This window comes from Vombatus ursinus, unplaced genomic scaffold (genome assembly GCF_900497805.2).
Source record: "Vombatus ursinus unplaced genomic scaffold, bare-nosed wombat genome assembly UNPS02010639.1, whole genome shotgun sequence".
NCBI lineage: Eukaryota > Metazoa > Chordata > Mammalia > Diprotodontia > Vombatidae > Vombatus > Vombatus ursinus.
The window spans coordinates 1,465,794-1,485,850 of record NW_020950417.1 but is presented as its reverse complement, the minus strand read 5'-3'; the positions used below and the strand labels follow the sequence as shown (position 1 = coordinate 1,485,850).

Sequence of the window (20,057 nt, the reverse complement as noted above, 5' to 3'; positions counted from 1 at the left end):
TCCATACCCTAAACCTTGGGTAGAGGCAGGAAACCGCAGGGAGAAAGAATGTGGTAGACACTTGGGGATCGCCTCCAACCCAAAGGCTGTGTCCCTGTCCTGTCCAGTACAGAATTCCTCTCGGCTGTGCTGGAGTAGCCAGTGGAAGCTGGGTCCAGCCTTTTCTCCATGCTTGAGGGGGCTCTTCTCTTGGGATTAAAGGGTTTTGGTTCTTTAAGATCTTAGGTCTGCAAATGGACCACACTCAGGCATCCCTTCTGTCTGATTTGGCCCTTCCGGGAGCTGCCCAGCCTATACTGCAGGAAGGGGAAGGGGCCGAAGCTGGTGGGGAAGGCGGGGCAGGAAGGGGGGAAACTGTGGTCAGGGAGTTGCTGAACACAACTGTGAGGAGCCAGCTAACCCACTGAGCGTCCGGATCTCAGCCTCTGGTCCCTGAACCCCTGCCTGAGCGTCCGGATCTCAGCCTCTGGGCCCTGAACCCCTGCCCGAGATGATCCGAGTGGTGGTCTTGCTGTTGGTGCTTCTGATTCAAGAAGCCGGTGAGTTGCATATGGGGAGTGGTGAGGGAAAAGGATGTGGGCTTTCGAAGCCCACGGAAAACAGAGGGCATAGTGGCGTAGGACGGAGGACGAGCTAGTGGACATGAGCTTCACAGAGGAATACCTGTGCCTCTAATGTAGGGTTTTTGATTCTACCTTGCTCTAGTCTCTTCTGTCCCATATCAGATCCTTATATGTGATTCCTGTGACAGACAGCTCTATATATCAGGCTCTTCTTCCTCTCCCCTCCCTTTTCAGTCTCATTCTTCCCTCCCTCTGGGTTTCACGAGACTAAAAAGGGACCAGGAGTAATGGTGCCCCTCTATGCCACCCTGCCTTCTTCGCTTCTGTCTTAAGGTCCAGCAGGAGGTGACTAGCCAGTCCGGCGTCTGTGATGGGGAATTACTGGTGTAGTTAGGGAGCCATGAGGGTCTCTGGCCTTATACTTGGCATAGAGACAAGGGGTTGAGAGTAAAAAGTGATTCTTACCTCCTGTTACCTGACTGGTTCACATGTCAGTATGGTGAAAACTGTAGGGTAAGGCTGGGAGACAGAGTCAAGGATCCATTCCCTCTTGTTGAAGGCTCTTCAGCGTTAGTGGGAACGCTAGGGTGGGGCGTACTTTTAGCAAGATCTCTTGAGACTCTCCCAGCTCAGGGACCTTGAAGGTCCTTTGTAATGTCTTAACCATCATTGAGATGTCTATGCTGGGAAATATTAGGGGGATAGTGGTGGGCAGGGCAGGGGGTAGAGAATTATAGGCAAGTGGACCCAATAGCTTCTGCTTGGATGAGGAAACCAGAAAGCCTAGATGTCCTCGATGATGACTTTTTTTTTTTATCCTGAGGAGAGTCGAGAATGATGGGAGCAGGAAGGAAGAAACTCAGACCACTACTGTAGCCTAGTTTGTGTCAGCAGGTAGTTGTCCAGAAATCTGGCCTAGCTTTCCCTCTCTGAGCGGTCAGTGGAGGCTAGAGCAACTGGGGAAATGGAAGTTTAGCTGTGGTACCTTCCATGGCTTTGTAAACTAACATAACTGTATAACTGAGCTGCTGAGAATATTGTGACATAGAAGATAAGAGTATTGCACATGGAAGTCAGGAAGACAGGTTCACATCTTGAGGGCAAGTCACTTAAATTCTCAACCTGCTTCCTCTTCTGTAAAATGAGCGTAACATGAGAACTATGGTACTTACCTTACAGGCTGGTTTTGAGGTTCAAACCAGATAGTGTATATATGTTGCAATCTTTAAGATACTCCTTATTACAATTACACATTTCTCTGGGTCCTGGCTCTATCACTCACCCCATGTTCCTTCCATTCTAGTATTGAGAGATTTGGGGAGCCCCAGGGATTAAAAAACCAGGAAATTGTTTTTTTGTTCCCAGTTGTGATCCTATTTAGAGGGAAGTGATGGGGCCAAGGCTAAGAGATGAACAATAATAGACAAATTGCTCCCTCCTTAGCCCCAATATACATATCCTTCCTGTCCAGCCACATCAGCCACAGGTCACAGGACTTAGTAAGAAACACTCCTGTGGTTTCTAAGCTGAAGTTGTCACTGCTACTCTCTTGCCCTACCCTTCTGAGCTGAGGTTTTGAGTCTCAGCCGAGTGAACGCTAATGAGTCCCTTGGGGAGAATTGTGCTCAATGATGCCTTAGAATTTCCCCATTTGTAAGAAGGAAAAGATCCAGGGGAAAGCCTGGGGATTTAGGATGGAACTTTAGTTCCCCCCTCCCTCTATAAATTACTTATGTTATCAAATTTGACAGAAATGGTTTTAGGCTTATTTTTCCCCCCAGTGGGTAAAGAGAAAATAAATTTAGAAAGTAAAATGGCTATAAAATACTGATAACAGCCCACAAGCAGGAGGCAGAGAGATTAAGTATTTCCAAAGCCATAACTGAGGTTCCCAAACTATCCAACCTGGTAATCAAGTAATAGGCATTTATTAAAGACCTCTATCTGCTAAGTACTGTGTATAAAATGAAACCATCTCTGTCCTCAGTCGCTTACATTCTGTCAGAGGATACATATACATGTATTATTTGCAAAATTTGCCAGGTAGGTTTTGGGGGGAGGACCCTAGCATCTGTGGGGGTAAGGGAGAGTTGGGAATCAGGAAAGGCTTCATGTAGGTGGCCTCATTTGAGACAAGTCTTGAAGGAAAACCAGGGATTCCAAGAAGTGGAAGTGATGACTGCGTTCCTGGCAATGGGGACAGCCAATGCCAAGGCATGGGGAGGGAAGGTGGACTAGTCATGCAGAGTATGTGAAGGGGAATAATGTGTAAGAAGGCTGGAAACGGGTTGGAGACAGATTGTGAAAGGCTTTAAATAGCAAACAGAGGAATTAAAATTTGATCCTAGATATAATTAGGAGCCTCTGGAATGTATTGAGATGGGGAGTGATATGGTCAGTCCATGCTTTAGGAAAGTCTGTTTGGTGGCTGTGTGGAGGATAGCTTGGAGTGGGGAGATCTAAAACAGGGAGCACAGTTAGGGAAGCCATTATAATAGTTGAGGTAATAAGGGCCTAAATTGTGTTAGAAGAAGGGGATGAGAAATGTGTTGGTGGTAGACACAAGATTGACAGTAACTGGGTATTTGGAGTGAGAGAGTGAAGAGTCAAAAATGATGCTGAGGATGTGCATGCAGATGACTGGAAGGATAGTAGTGCCCTTAACAGAAATAGAAAAAGGGGTAGTTTGTGGGAAAAGGTAAGTTCAGCTTTAGGTGTGTTAAGTTTGAGATACCTAAAGGACATCCAGTTTGAAATGTTTAATAAGCAGTTTGCAATGTGGGCTTGAAGCTCAGGAAACACACCAGAACTGGATAAATGGAAATGCTCTCTTTATTTGGAGTTTAAGTTCAGAGTAAAAGACAATTTTTAAAAATTGGCATGATTCAGAAGCAGCTTGTGTCAGTGGGTTAGAGGCCAGCTTTGGCATATCCTAGCTTTGTGACCACAGGCAAGTCAACTTCTTAGTGATCCAGGAAACTCCCTTAAGCCCATATGTTACAGAGGAATTGCTGACTTACGTTGGTGGGAAAAGTTTTCCACATTGATAAAATCACAGGTCCTAACAAAAATAAAACAAAATCCCTACTCTATCTACCTTGAAATATAATTCAAAGCTCCATATAAATATATGAAAGCAAAGTATCTTAACAATGATAAATAATATGACAATGCAGTATACACAGAATTTTAATGTATACATTGATATAGTCATAGAATTTGAGATTTGGGAGGGATTTTAATGGTCCATCTGGTCCATCTCACCCCCAAAAGAAACCTCAATTATGCAGTACCCTCCAAGCCTCTGCTGGAAAACCATCAAGGAGGGGGAACCCCTCACTTCTTGAGAAAGATAATTCCATTTTTGCGCAACTCTAATTGTTAAGTGTTTCCTCACATCAAGCCTAAATTAGCTTCTTTGTAACTTAGACCCATTGCTCTTGCCTCTGCCTTCCCTAATTAAGCTTAGTCCTTTTTCTACACAGCAGCTCTTCAAATTCTTGAAGACATCTATCGTGTTGCCCCTGAGTCTTCTCTCAAGGTTAACATGTCCAGTTCTTTCATTAGATGTCATATACTGAAGGTTGTTTGCGGCTACCTTCTGGACCCTCTCTGGTGCTCATAACTGAACACAATACTTCATATGAAGTCTGATGAAGATAGAGCACAGTGAAACAATCACAGTCCTCTTTCTGGAAGAGGAACCTGGAAGTTCCTCAATTGCAGCACAATATCACATTGGCTTTTTTTTGACTGCCCCATCCCACTACTGATTCAAATTAAATTGTAGTCCACTAAAACCCCCAGATCTCAGGTCTTCCCCCGTCTTGTACTTGTGAAATTGATTTTTTTTGTGCCCAAATTGCAAAACATTTATCCCTATTCAATTTCATCTTGTTAAATCCAGCCCAATGCTTGAGCCTACCAAGAGCCTACCTTGAATTGGATACCAACTCTGAATTGGCCAGTGTGTTAGCTCTCCCTCCCAGGTTTACGTCACCTGCAAATTGATGAACCATCTATGCCGTTATCCACAAAATTAATTAAACAGCACAACACCAAACATGAAGCCCTGGGGACCACCACTGGATACCCCTTATAATGTGGATGTGGAATAATTAATAGGCACATTTTTAGTTCTGCCACCCGACCAGGTGTGAATCCAAAGATCTCATCACCTAATCCATATCTCCATCTTCTTCAAAAGGGTAGTATGAGATACTTTATCAAAAACTTTGCTAAAATCTAGGGGAACAGCATTTCCCTCATCTACCTATCTGGAAAATTGAAGTCCCCCATCACTACCATCTCATGCCTCTCAACCAGGCTTATGATCTGTTTTTCCCAACTCTTTATTTCCTCTTTCTAAGCGATCTGTAGTATACTTCAGTGGCATCATTTCTGTTTCTCCCTCCCTTGCCCTAACCCAAATATTGAGTCATGTTTCCCATCCCTGGTTCTTGAATTTCCTCATGAGTATATGTAATTAACATACAATTTTACTTCATTCCTCCCCTGCCCCCATAATGATCCTATTTCTTTAAATAAGGTATACACATCTATTCTAGGATTGAGATTATGTTGAATGTTGATGATAACTGATAATAATAATGATGACTAATGATAATAGCAGGTTGTAGACGGTTGGGGTCTGACCACACTCACACTCACTGGGGTCATCCAAACCCATCCTGCAGTTTGACTCTTTGCTATATATTTAATTTATTAATCCTGAACTCTGTAGAAATCTAATGATCATTAGATTTGTTGGCTGATTTACTTCTCTTCAATACATTTGAAATCTCCTCTCACTACTTAATTAGTTTGAGCCCCTCACTCCAATTCATTAAATATTAATTATTCAATGAACTAGAGAAATCTCCTTTCCCTGAGTAATTATGCTTATTCATTCATATATTTAAGTATATATTCATTCATTCATATATATTTTCATTCATTCATATATTTAAATATATATTAAAATAGCTAAATATATAACTTATCAGGGAATGGAATTGATAACAAGCATAAAGATACATGTATAACTACATACAACTATACATATAGGTATGTGCATATACACACATACAACAAACATTAACAACATACAAATACATGTAGGTATATGTGTGTACACATGCTTGTATATGCATGCGTGTGTTCGTATAAACACTACACATGTTATAGAATATATCATACTTATGCAACAAATCATATAATTAAAACAACAATTATAGTTATAATATAACAACATACTATAACATGTTATATTTAAATGTTTATATATGGCATATTATACATGCCATATGTTATACTAATAAAAATAAAATAATATGCTAATGTATTTTATTAACACATTATATAATCCATTCTATTTACTACCATTATATAATAAATTATAAAATGATAGATTATGTTAATATGTACACACTCCAGAGAGTCACTTCAAATTCTCAAAATATCAGTAGTCGATTCGTCTTCTCTGGAAACTTAGTACTGTTTTACTCGGGGTTTCTCAAGATAAGTATTAAGTAAAGTTTCTTCTCTTAAATCCTCTTTGTAAGATAAAGTTTTAAACTGCATCTTCATAAAAGATCTTTTCATACCTTTCTTCCTGGTTATATCTTCCTCAGCTTCACTCTAGCAATGACAAGAAACGTCTCTTAGGCTGCTGTCTTCATGTTGTCTCCACAGTTTATCAAGGAGAGCCTTCTAGGTAAAAAGTTAAAAACACACAGACACAGATAGACACACACACACAGACACACACTCATAGACACACACACACACACACACACACACACACACAATCTCCCTGACTCCATAAGGAAAAGCACCCACAGAACAAATGCTGCAAAGATCCTCAGGGGTCACAGGTAAACACACATCTCTCTGACTGCATACGAAAAGGGGCTTCACACCTAAACACTTCTCATCTGTCATTTCCACCTTAATCTTTTATGTTTCATTGTCTTCATCTGTAAAATAGAGACAATAATACCTGTAGCTTCTACTTCGTAAAGATTGATGTGAGGAGCAAATGAGGTAAGGTATGTACAATGCTTTGTAAACTTTTAAAGTGCTGCATAAATAGCTGCTACTAATGGTCAGAGATGAGAAGGGAGTACCTTGGCATCAGGAGAAGAATGAAAGACATGGAGGGAAAAGGGTACAATATCAGAATGAAAGAAGTATTTGAAATAAGGCTGGCAAAGCAGGTTGGAGCCAGGTTATGGAGGTCCTCAAATGACAGGCTTGTCTTTTACTGAGTTGGCTCAAAGGGCTGCTGGAGCTTTTGAAATGGAAGAGTAATATGTTTGACCTAAAATATTTGAAAGATTATTTTGGTACATTTGTGAAAGATGAACTGGGAAGGGGAAAGCCTAGAGAAAGGGAACCATTTACAAAGTCACTCCAGTAGCAAAGGGGAGAGGTAATGAGAGCTTAGCTTGAATGAGCATAATAATGGTATAATTGAAATGGAGGAAATGACTATGGAAGGTAGTCCCCCTTCTGTATGTGGATGTTTTGGTGTTGAAAGAGGCATATAAAGAACAGTTGTGTGAGGAAAACTGATCAAATCATCTTGAGAAGAAATATGGCCTTTCAGATAAAATACTGAGGAGAAAACAGATGGTTCTCTCTCTCTTTTTTTTTTTCGTCACAGTTCCAGAGAACCCTGTAGTACATCCATGTAGTACACCCCTGTCACATCATGGCTTGATTGTTGCCATAACCTACTCTGGGTCAGCCTGCCTCAAGTGTTTCCTCACTCCAGTTCATCCACCATTCAACCACTACAGTGATTTTTCCTAAAATGCAGGTGTAATCATGTCACCCCCGCCTACTCAGTAAACTCCAGTGTCTTCCTGTTGCCTCCACGGATAAATATGAAATGCTCTGCTTGGCGTTAAAAGCCCTTCCAAACCTAGCCCTCTCCTACCTTTCCAGTCTTCTTATACCTTACTTCCCAACTCATACTCTTTGATCCAGTGACACTGGGCTCCTGGCTGTCCCAATAATAAGACACTCCATCTCTTGGCTCAGGGGCATGTTCTTTGGCTGTCCTGAATGCCTGGAAAGATCTTTCTCCTCAACTCTGACTACTGAGTCAAACGCTTCCTTTTAAGTCCTAACTAAGATCTCACTTTCTATAGGAACCCTCACCCAACCCCTCTCAATTCCAGTGCCTTCTCTTTTTTAATTATTTTCTACTTATCCTACATATAGCTCACTCTGTATATATTTGTTTGCTTGTTGTCTCCCCCACTAGAGTGTAAGCTCTTTGAGGATAAGGACTGTCTTTTGCCTCTTTGTATCCCCAGTGCTTACCACAGTGACTAGTACATAGTAGGCGCTTAATAAATGTTTATTGATTGATTGACCCATGAGAAAACATGCTACCCACCTCCTTACAGAGATGATCAACTTGAGATGCAGAATGAGACATACTTTTTTTTACATGAACAACAGTGTTCTTTTTAAAAAATATGTGTTTTAAACTTATTTTTAACATTCTTTTCTTTTAAAAGTTTGAGTTCCAAATTCTTTCCCTTCCTCCCATCCCTTCCCCACCAACTGAGAAGGCAAGTAATTTTATATTAATTACATAAGTGAAACCATGCAAAACATATTTCCATAGTAGCTAGGTTTTTTTTTTGTTTGTTTTGTTTTGTTTTTTGTTTTTAGGCAATTGGGGTTAAGTGACTTGCCCAGGGTCATACAGCTAGTAAGTGTCAAGTGTTTGGTCTGAGGCCAGATTTGAACTCGGGTCCTCCTGACTTCATGGCCGATGCTCTATCCACTCTGCCACCTAGCTGCCCCAATAGCTAGGTTTTTTAAAAGCAAGAAAAAATTTAAAAATGAGAAAATTATATTTCAATTTGCAGTCAGAGTTCATCAGTTTTCTCTCGAGGTAGATAGCGTTTTTTCACCTTGAGTCTTTTGGAATTGTCTGGGATCCTTGTACTGATCAGAGTAACTAAGTCTTTTATAGTTGATCATCTTTACATTGCTGTTACTGTACACAGGGATCTCCTGGTTCTTCTCACTTCAGTTTGTACCAGTTCATATAAGTCTTGCCATGTTTTTTTGAAACCACCCCCCTCGTCATTTCTTATAGCACAATAGTGTTCCATCATAATCATAGGCTACAACTCGTTCAGCCATTCCCCTATTGATGAGCATCCCCTCATTTTCCAGTTCTTTGCCACCACAAAAAGAGCTGCTGTAAATATTTTTGTACATTTAGAACTAATGGGAGGAACCATAAGAAAGAAGAAACAAAACAAAACAACAGAAGAAAAGGAGAGCAAATAGTGTGCTTCCATTTGCATTCAGACAGCTTTCAGACACCAGAGTTCTTTCTCTGGATGTGGATAGCATTTTCCATTGTGAGTCTTTTGGAGTTGTCTTAGATCCCAATTGTTCAAACCCTTACTGCTGCTGCCACCACCACTGCCACTTGTGTGGGTTCTGGACAGGCATCCATCCCAGTGTCACAGACTTCTCCTGCCAAAATCTTCAGTTTTCTTAGGCCAGAAAAATCTCGTACCTCCACCTTTTACTGGCTGTGCCACTTCAAAATTTTATTTGAGTTATTATTTTAAAGTTGCTTGGAGGGGGATGTTGGGAGAGTTAGCTGGGTGGCTGCCCTCAGATTGTTCTGAAGAGAAGACCTGAGAAAGAACTGCCTGTCAGATAAATGTACTGAGAGAATCTGTTTGAAGGCGGAGCTTAGACTGAGGGAATGACGGCTGTAAGCCATTGTGCTCAATTGGGTTCTTTGCATATAATTGTTTTCCAGGTCTCAAAGGCTATAGCTGATAAACTATAAACCAAATAGCTGTTTGAGGACTATGGGGAAATTATTGTTGAGCTCATGCCTGACAGAAAGTTGGACTTTTTGAGTTTCATACCATGAGCTGGAGAAGGTCACTGCTCATGAGGAGGCCTGATTAGAGGCATTAAAAGACAAGAAAAAGAGCCAAAGATTGAAGGAGCGGATCATCTGAGAAAGACAGAAGGAGAAAAAAGCAAGAGCAGAAAAAGTCATAACATCTACACAACAGATGGTAAAAGGATAATGATAATATATACTTAATAGAATGCAAAAGCAGTGTAGCAGAATGAAGAGGGGAGGAGACTGTCATGTGTGGCTAGAAGGGAGGCACAATAGACATCACTAGCCTCTTCTCCCCTGACCCTTCTCCAAGGGAGATTTTCATTCCTGTCAGGAGGGAAAGCAGGAGGTTGGGGCCAGAGGCCAGTACTCTGCTCTCTTCAGAGAGAGGGGGTACCAGACTAGAAGTATATCTATCTGCTCCCTTAAATATTATTTGTCTAGGAGATGTGATCGAGTTCAAGCTAACTTTTGATGGCTTTGTCATTTTGTGGGGAAGGAGGGAGCCCAAGCTCTATATCCAAGGTTTGACTCCTCCCCCACCCGATACCAGTTCCACAGTGAACAATGAACAAATGACAAAGACACCCATTAATCCAAATCTTAGCAGAATAGAAATAAGGGAAGGTATACATAGGAGAGTATATACCAGACAACACAAAGTGAAGGAGCTCTCCCATTGGGACCTGGGTAAGTCAGCTCAACTAAGAAAGAGGGTCATGGATCTCATCCAAGGAAAGACTCCCCAAAGTCTCTAGAATAGCATACAGGAAATAGGAAATGATGAAAACTTCTGGCTCCTCTCATGTCTTCTCACAGTCTTTTCCTTCAGCAACCTGAAATGGGACTTGGCTACTTCCATCTTCTCTCTCTAAACTGGAAGCCAGGAGCACCTGAAGTGATTCAATGCTAGGAAAAGAATTAAAGCTTGATAAGTCCCCAAAGGGGAAAATCTCCCTTGAAAAGTCCTGAAGGTGGATTCGATGAGGAGAGTTCGAAAGGGGTTCTTCCTGACAGCTGAAGTTTTTACCCCTCACCAACTCTGCCCTGCCCCTTGGTTCGGGAAGTGCCTTCACCTCCACCGATAAGGAGAAAGCCTTATACTAATGGGATTTGGGATAGGGATTAGAGCAGAAGTTATCAAAATATAATAGTTCATCCATGAATCTGGGTTCCACACGTGGAGGGATGTGCACATGTCGGGGAAAGTGGGCATCTACTTTGTAGAAACTAGGAGGGAGACACATGAGTAGGAAAATCTATGTGCCTAGGGCAACTGATAATTCTGGACATTGGGATTCAATGTCCAGGGTCTTTTAGAGAACAATTTACACCATGAGTCACTTAATTGAGCAAAGCTACTTCTTTTCTACTCTCAAGTTGCTGAAGCTGCAAGAAGCACTTTTAGCAAAAGCCATCCTTGTCAGGGTGCTAAGAAAGCATTAAGCTCTTCCAGTAATAAGTAGTTCCCTTAAGATTGAGAACCGCTATACTTCTCTTAGATCTGGGATTCTGAGGAGTTTCTCACTCTCAAACTGCAGATAATGATAAAAGCATGCAACCTTTCCCCAGCCAGCTCTTCAAATAGCAGGGTATTCTGTTTTGTCCAATTAGACCTCTTCTAACAACAAAGCAGGTGCAAAGCCTATCTTTCCCCCTCTGTTTTTCCTGCTCAAGATAGAAAGAGCAGTAAAGGGCAACCCAGGCAAACCCTTGAGAGGTTTCCACTCTGTTGGGCTGTAAATGGTGCTAGTGGACAATTTTGCCTTCTTCCAGCCAATCAGCTCTCAGTAAAGCGAATAATGCTACTTTTCTAATTAGCATGGTTTCTGGATCTTGTCAGCTTTGATCTATTCCTATATGCTGTCTTCTGTAAGCAGCTCCTCTCATTGCCACCTGTGCCTTCTGTCCCCTACTCTTCTTATGGCCAAGTTCCTCCCTTTCTTCTATTTTCAACCAGTCACGTCCTGCTCCTCCGATCTTCTGTTTTTGTCTTCTAATGCTGCAAACGAGGGTCTTCTCATAAGCAGAGACCATTTCTAAGTTATAACATGAATCTCAAAAAATTCCATCTTGCTGTCAACAATCCATATGTAATCTTCTTGTAGTCTCCAGTTATTTGATTTATAATTTATCAGTTACATTGTTCAAACCTCTGAAAACAAATGCATGCAGTGAGCTGATAGACCACAGGGCCCAGTGGCCATTGTTTCCTCAGTCAGTGCTCTGCCTTCAAACAGGTCCTTTCAATACATTTTGTCGAAGATGGGTACAGACACATACCTGGGGGGGCATGGCCAATATATGAATTTACTTTGACTATGCATATTTGTTACAAGGATTTTTTCTATTTTTCTCGTTGGGATGGAGGGAGGGAGGAGAGAGGAGGGAGGTAGAAAAGAGATTTCTGTCTAGAAAAAAATTTAAAACCACTTTCTTCTCTAGCTGATTTCCTTCACAAATGTTATTGTTCTGCTTCTTTCAGCAACCAAAATGTCCACACATGAAAGGGGAAATACCTTACAGAAGCAAGTATAAGGCTGGAGTCAAAAATCTCAGCTCACTTAGCTCTTATATTTCAGTCAGTCAGTAAACATTTATTAAGAAATATTATAAAAAGAGTCAATGACTTTTGGTAACTGATCATATATGAGAAATGATGTCCCTAAGTTCATAGATTTAGAGCTGGAAGAACCGTAGAGGACACCTAGAAGGGAGTGACAAGAGTTAAGGATGACTCAGGTTTTGAATCTAATTGACGGGAAGGAAAATGATGTCATCAACAGAAATAGGGAAGTTAGGAGGAAAGGCAAATTTGGGGGAAGAAGGCAATGAGTTCAGTTTTGGACACATTGAGTTTGAAGTGCTGGAAGAACATTTATATGGAGATGTCCAGCATTATCTTAGAAAAGTAAAATTAGAAGAAAAAAAAAGAAAAGTAAAATCAGAATTCAAGAGAGAAATTGGGGATAGATATATAGTTTAAAAGCAGCAACTTAAGTAGGTGTTCTCAAAATGGAGAGCCAATTCAAATTCTGACTTTTCAACCTCTTCACATGCTGGCTTCCGTATAGCACTCAAACTGCTTTAAATTACCTTCAAAACATAATACAGAAGTCAGTCCTCACACTTAAATTTTACACATTGCAAACAAGTGACTATACACACACCAACATGCATGGCTTGTTGTTAAAAGTCACTGAGAGTAAAAGAGATTGAGCGTTTAATGTTTTAAAGTGAAAGAAGTTCTACCATGGAACAATACAACAAATATTTATTATGACAACCAGAAAGTTGTTTTAATCAATTGTATCTACATTTAGATATGGGAGTCCCATAGCAGTGATAAAAGAAGTCAAAGCTCATACCCTAAAGAGTTCCGAGTCAGAAAGAAAAGTCACAGACACACACACACACACACACACACACACACACACACACACACACATTTGTAGCTGCCCTTTTTGTGGTAGCAAAAAAACAAAAACAAAACTAGAAACAAAAGGGGGTGCCCATTAATTGGGGACAGCTGAACCAAGGATAGTCCATGAATGTAATGGAAGACATGACTATAAGGAATTCGGAGAAATATGGGAAGACATGTGTGAAATGATGCAGAGTAAAGTAAGTAAACCAGAAGAACAGTATACACAATGGCAAAGATAATGAACTTTAATTTTTTAATTAATTAAGAATTCATTAATCTTGAGGTGGAGAACAGATGGAACACCTTATCTCTCCTCCGTGGGTATAGGATATTGCACATCCTGTCTGTAAAACCGAATTACAGATTTAGATCTGGAAGAGGCCCCAGAAGTCATCTAGAAGACACCCTTATTTTACAGAGGAGGAAACTGAAACTCAGAGAGGTTAAGTAATTTGCCAAAGATCGAAGAAGTGTTGTGTCAGACCTAGGATTTGAATTAAGGTCCAAAGCTGTGCTTTCTGTTTAATTGGTCTTGCTTAATTGTTTTATTTATTTATTTTTGTTGTTGTTGTTACAAGGGAAGGCTCAATGGGGTAACCATTATATTGGGAAATAATTGTAGAAAAGACATAAAAATCTTCAACAAAATAGTTATAAATGAAGCCATGGGAATGAATGAGACTACCAAAAGAAAAGGGCAGCTAGGTGTCGAATAGAGTGCTGTGCCTGAAGTCAGGAAGAACTGAGTTCGAATCTAGCCTCAGACACTTACTAGCTGTGTGATCCTGGGCAAGTCACATAACCCTGTTTACCTCAGTTTGTAAAATGAGCTGGAGAAGGAAATTGCAAACCACTATAGTATCTTTGCCAAGAAAACCCTATGGACAGTACTGGTGTTCTGTGGTCCACAGGGTCACGAAGATTTGGATTCAACTGAACAAAAACAACAACAGCAAAAGAGAATCAAGAAGATAATAGTAATGATAAAACTAGTTAGCATTTATATTATAGCTTCTAAGCATCTGGCACAAAATAGCCCAGAACAGAGCCTGAGGAAACATCCACACTTAGGGTATGAAAGGAGGAAGATGAAATACCGAAGGAGTATTTAGCTAGAAGAAGCAGTCTTTCACAAAGCCAACAACAGAGTACAGAAGACTCTGAACTCGACCGTGTCGAAGGCTTACTGTCTTTCTCACTTCCCAACCCATCCTGGCCAATTGATAGTGAAGCCTGTGCACTGTTAGAGAAGGGGAAAGCCTCCCTTCTCTCTGCTCCTCCCCTCAGGACCCCCTCAACTGTCCCTCTGACCCTTGAAGCTCTCTGACTTTGTGACTTTCCCTTTTCAGCGGCTCTATCCGAGCCCCAGCTCTGTTACATTCTGGACGCTGTGCTGTTCACCTATGGCATCGTCCTCACTCTGCTCTACTGTCGCCTCAAGGTACGGGGGCGCTGAAGAAAGGGGTAGGAGTGCAGCTGTGGGTAGGGATCACATACTGGAAAAGGGGAAGGGAAATCAGTTTTGTCCATGAGGAGATGAGGTGGCTATGTGGAGGAGGATGTTGTTTTTCTACACTGATGGCTTTCTTTTTCCCCTTCCCTCAGATCCAGGTGCGAAAGGCAGCTGCTAGATTTGAGGTATGGACCAACTGCCCATTCTTCCACCCCTCAATACCCAGGAGCCATTATTGGTTTTGCTAACCCTTAGCCTCCAGTGAAGCTGGAAGCCTCAGAGTTTGAAGACTCAAAGGAGAGGATGCTTAAGATCCTGTTAGAAAAAAATATCCATAGGTACTGGGATCACAATATCACTGCAGCTCCTGACATTCTCAAGACCAGCAATCAGATGTGGCAAATGAGCATAAGGTGGAGGTGTTTGTGCTTGTTTGAGGAGGATGTCCTCTTGGGTCTCAACAAGCATGGGTCTGGGTAGTTAAGTGCTAGGCATTTGCTAAGCAAACCCACATCCATCTACCCAAGGGTGGATTTGCTGCAGCTCTGATCTTTGATCAATTACAAAGTAATTGATGCAAATTCCTAATTACAAAGTAAGGTCCATGCACACTGAAGCCTTTAGAGACTGTCCTGGTTTGTCTTTTTTTTTTTTTTTTCAGTCATGGCTCACTCTTCATGACACCATTTGGGGTTTTCTTGGCAAAAATGCTGGAGTACTTTATCATTTCCTTCTCTAGCTCATTTTCCAGATGAGAAAACTGAGTCAAACAAGGTTAAGTGACTTGCCCAGGGTTACGCAGCTACTAAGTGTCTGAGGCCAGATTTGAACTCAAGAAGATGAATCTTCCTAGTTCCAGACCCAGCACTTTATCCACTGTGCTGCCTAGCTGCCTTCTGTCCTGCTTACTACCTTAGTAACAGGAGTTGAGAGCTCCCTGTGAACTGGAGAATCCTCCATACCAAGATCCCAAATTTACCCTTGGGCCATAAAGGGGTGGGAATGGATACTGAGGAGATTCCTATGATTCTGGATCCTTGAAACTCTATATCCCTTTCTTTTCACAGAAATCTGAAGAAGTCTACACAGTAAGTGACACTTTATGGTCCTTGCCATTATTGTTTGCCATAGGAATGGGTTAAAGGGATTAGCTCCTTTAAAATATTGAGAATCTTGAAAATGATCAACAAAGAGTAAGTGTTGGGGAAGGGCATGGTTAAGGGTGCCTGACTGGTGGGCCATTGGGAGGGCTATGGTCCTTATGGTGGTAGGGGGATTGGGGAGTGGGAAGTTCATCTTGGCCTGGAACAATGGTCTTAGTTCCCTGGTGAAACCCTAACTCACTGTCCTAGGGCCTGAGTACCCGGACCCAGGAGACTTATGAGACATTGAAGTATGAAAAACAGCCACAGTAGAAGAGGAACCATGGAGAGCGCCCCCAGGGTCACAACAGTCTCTTAGTCCCAGCCTTGGCTACCACCTGACTGCCCTTCTTCACCCCAACCTCTGCCCATTAAAATCAACACATGAAGTGTCCCTATCCTCCTCATTATTATGATGGAACTTCACTTCTCTGATAATCAGCTGGCTATGCCCCTTTATTAACACACAATCCCACCTGCTCATTTTAATATCCCTGCCCTTCATGAATATGCAAAGATGCCATTGACTCTCATTACCATTCACATACTGACCCTTGACCATCCCATGTTATTAAAGGGTCTCCTACATCTTGCCCTAAGTCATCCCCAACCCTGCCCCACCTTTCCTCTGTTGATTTTGGGGTTTCAGAGAGTGGGGCTCATCCCTCAATAAAACTGCCATTGGCTGGAGTGTTCTGCTCTGCTGGACATTGAATACTAGCTGTGACCAGGATCTACAATCTATCATCAGACCATCAACCTGATTGGCGAGTAGGGCCGTGGAACTGGGTAGTATGATATCAGGTCATTTAGAGGACATAAATACCATCCTGAGTCAGTCCTATGCTCCCATCTGTCACCCACAGTATCCTGTCTCTGTCAGGGGACTGACCAATGAGTTTCGGAAAGCCTTAGTGATTCCCCCTGGCAACCACACTCAATGTTTAGGGATCTATAAGAGGGAGCAGGGTGTGGTGAAGAGAGTGCAGGACTTAGAGGCAGGGAATGAGGGTTCTGTTCCTGACTGACCCTAATTAGTTGTGTGTCCCCGGACAAGCAAGTTAACCTGTCTGTGCCTCAGTTTCCTCTTCTGTAAAATGGGTATAAAAATACAATGTTATCTCACCAGTTTGTTGCTAGGAAAACTTGAATTCAAATCTAGTTTCAGATACTTAACTAGCTGTGCAACTTTTTGAAAGTCACTTAACTTTTGTTTGCCTCAGTTTCCTTAACTGCAAAATGGGAATAATAATAGCACCCATCTCCCGGGGTTGTTGTGAGGATCAAATGAGATAATATTTATAAAACAATTTGCACAGTGCCTGGCACATAGTACATGCCATATAAATATAAAATGCATGTGTACATGTATGTATATACACATGGATGTATATATGAACATATACATATATGTGCATATATGTATGCATATGTGTATGTACATATATGTATAGATATATAAAACTTGCCCAGGGTCAGACAGCTGGTATCTGAGGCTAGATTTGAACTCGGGGCTCCCTGACTCTAGGCCCAGCATGCTATCTACAATGCCACCTAGAGTTCCTTGAGTCCTTCGTGCCTCTTGTGCTTACAATACTGTATGTCAGATACATACTCCTACTTAGGCCTTCCATGAACTCCCATTCTGTACCGTGAGTTATTGTGGTGTCTTAATTTTGTAAATGAGGAAGCCAAAGTATGAAGCAACAGACTTCTCTTGACAAAGAGGTCAAATGATTTCCCCTAAAGTCACACAGTTTCTAATAGATTCAGTATGAGAATACAGGGCACCAGCCCAGGCACTCAGATTCCTATTTTTTTTCATTATCTTCCCCTCCCCCTGATAAGATTTGGTCAAAAGGGTGAACTTAGTGAAGAGTCATGAAAGCCACATAGAGGAGGTTGAGCCTTGTTATCTGGGAGATAGTAAGATTCCTGAGCAAAAGAGGCAAGGTTATTAGATAAAAATGGAGGCTAGTGGGAATATGTGTTTTAAAAGTAAATTGGGTTGTTTCTAGAAAAAAAAACTCATTCTCTCCTGCCCCACATCACAGGATTTTAAATCTCATCAACTCTGTGTTACACCCCAAGATAGCTGTCACCAATGGCCCTAGGATAGTAACGGGGTAGAGTTTGACCTTCTCTAGGAAAGGAGCCTGGTTAGTAGGTGGTAGTGGATCTGAATGGGGAGGTTAAAGAATTAGGTGAGCATGCATGAATTGGCAGGGAGGAAGCATGGAGAGGAAATATCAGGTTTGTTTTGTAGGGAGGGATTCTGGAGGTTGTGTAAGTTCTGGGTGACACCTTTTACAACCATTACTTTGACATTTATTTGTGGGTAATTTGTGTGTCTCCCTCTACCCCCATTTTAGAGAGCTCCTCAAATCCATACTCTTACCTAGGCCCCCAAGTGAGCTCCTGTCCCTCACCATGACATTTACTTTCCACCCTACAGAGGGATTTCTTGAGTTTGAACTCCCTAATTATGTCTTCTCACTTTGTTCTTTTACCCCTTAACACCCCTAGTTAGGTTAGGCACCCCCACCCACCTCCTCCCAACTCAGATCATTAGTTGAATGGAAAAAAAACAACCCTTTATCCTAAACACCAAACCTGAATGCTCCATTTCTCTTTGAAAGTATTCATACTTGCCTAGTCCCTTTGACCCTTTTCCTTCCCCCATTGCACAGCTCCCCTGCCTACTTGAGATCTCAGAAATGCATCAGACACACGGCTTGGCTCATGCAATATTTATTGAGAAAATAGGGGATGTTCAGGGAGTGGGATGGAAAGGACATCTTGAAGACTGGTCTGAAAGGGGTTTGGGAAGGGTGGGTTGAAGTTATATAATATGTATGTTCAAAGGCAAGCTGGGGATAGGAAAAATCCTACTAGCAGGCAGCCTTTCTGCCTGACTCCACAAGAGAGCTGAAAAAGGTCATCGTCTCTGTGAAGGCCTTCTTGGCCAGTGGAGTCACTTGCTCTTGTGACTTCTCAAAATAAGCCCTAGGAATAGATGAAGACAAAAGTCAGTGTGGATGGGGGATAGGAACTGGCTGGGGGAAGAAGGGTTGGTGAGGAGGGCATATATGAATGTGTCAGGGTAGACTGACCCAGGTCACCAAACTCTAGTCTGTCTTTGGCTGGGGGAAGAGGAGAGAGAGGGAAGCCTTTCAGAAAAATATATTGATGAACTCCAGGGTCCTTATTGCTACTGCTCTTCCCTATGGCCAAGAGGTCCTGGCTTACTAAAGGATACCCCCCATCCCCCAACCCTCCCCCCTACCCCCACCAGCTCCGCAGGTCCCTCAACCTTAGCCCCATAATCCCCACTCCCAGGTCTTCCATCCCTACCCGTTCCCCATTCTCATTTCCCTTTCCCATGCTTACTGGACTTGGGACTGCATCTCCGGGGCTTTTAACTTCTCTGTTATATGCTTGCCTATATCAGTCAGCTTCTGGAAGGACCAAGATAATATGTTTGCTGTCAAGGACTCTTCTGCCTGTCTTCGAACCAGGGCTCCTGGACAGATACACATACCAAGCTCAGTCTCAACCCAGGTGTCTGGCTCAAAGTCTTCCTCCCCATAAACTTAGCCAAAACCCAGGCATCTGGTTCCTTGCTTCTTTCAAGAACCAGATTTCTGGGTTAGGGGGTATGGGGAAGGACCCAGGGAACCTCCTCCTTGGACCTTTAACTGGCCCAGTCTGTATAGGAGAACAGACCACTGGGTGGTCTGCCCCTTTTGCCTTTATCCCCAACACATACCTTCCAGGTGGCAGATGGTCAGGATCAGCACAGTCAGAGCAAGCAGCTTCATGGTGATGTCAAGTCAGTGTTTAACTGTCTAAGGACAAAAGGGTTGGGGAAGAAATTGAATGGGCATCAGCAGCTATAGCCCCTGGGCCACCCCTCTTGGGTCTCTTTCCAAAACTCTCTCTGGCCCTCTGGCCCATTTCATTCCCTTACCTTCCCAGGATCATAGCCCAAATGCCCTCATAGACACTGCCCTCCAGATTTCACCCTACCTTGTCTAGGTCAGGTCATTGACTGTGTGAATCTGCCCATGAGGATAAGGGGTTATATACTTACCTACTTCCCTCCCCCCATCAGGTGACCAAGTTTGTGGCAGGACCCAATGGGTCAGGGATCATAGTTAGGGTAAATAGATCACACTGATAGGAGAGGTGAGGAGGGACAAGCAGGAGCTCAAAGTGATGGTAAAGAGAGATTGATTAACCTGAAGGGATGGCATTAGCAGATGCTAGGAACAAGAAAGCCTCCTAGAGGAAGTGAGCTGAGTCTTATAAGAAACCAGGGATTCAAAAAGTCCGACATTGGGAAGGAGAGAATTCCAGGCATGGGGAGCAATAGCCGATGTGAAGGTATCAGAGAGTATTTAAAGCACATTAGAATGGAAGACGATTGGAAAGGTAGAAAGGACTCAGAACTCCTGAATCCTCCTCTGGAAAGCCTTTCATATATTCCACCAAGTCTCTGGGTCTCAGTTTTGTCATCTCTTGTTGAGGGAACCCTTTCTCCCTCTCCCCTAAACTGTAATTTGGGGGA

General features: G+C 42.3%; 2 protein-coding genes across 3 annotated transcripts; one reads left to right on the top strand and one right to left on the bottom strand.

Annotated features, from left to right (window-relative positions):
- The first annotated feature begins 343 nt into the window (after nucleotides 1-343).
- On the top strand, nucleotides 344-16,182 carry FCER1G (Fc fragment of IgE receptor Ig). The gene is made up of 5 exons (XM_027854789.1): nucleotides 344-539; nucleotides 14,242-14,333; nucleotides 14,498-14,530; nucleotides 15,413-15,433; nucleotides 15,698-16,182. Exons 1-5 carry the CDS (start codon nucleotides 491-493, stop codon nucleotides 15,758-15,760), a joined length of 258 nt encoding a protein of 85 aa, XP_027710590.1. The 5' UTR covers nucleotides 344-490; the 3' UTR covers nucleotides 15,761-16,182.
- Nucleotides 16,183-18,222: 2,040 nt separating this feature from the next.
- On the bottom strand, nucleotides 18,223-19,540 carry APOA2 (apolipoprotein A2). 2 transcript variants are annotated; one of them, XM_027854797.1, is made up of 4 exons: nucleotides 19,517-19,540; nucleotides 19,257-19,335; nucleotides 18,878-19,010; nucleotides 18,223-18,493 (listed from the first exon to the last, which is right to left on the bottom strand). In XM_027854797.1, exons 2-4 carry the CDS (start codon nucleotides 19,306-19,308, stop codon nucleotides 18,379-18,381), a joined length of 300 nt encoding a protein of 99 aa, XP_027710598.1. In that variant the 5' UTR covers nucleotides 19,309-19,335; nucleotides 19,517-19,540; the 3' UTR covers nucleotides 18,223-18,378. The 2 variants fall into 2 exon arrangements, with proteins under 2 accessions (XP_027710598.1, XP_027710599.1); XM_027854798.1 differs by having other exon boundaries at nucleotides 19,458-19,526.
- Nucleotides 19,541-20,057: the final 517 nt, after the last annotated feature.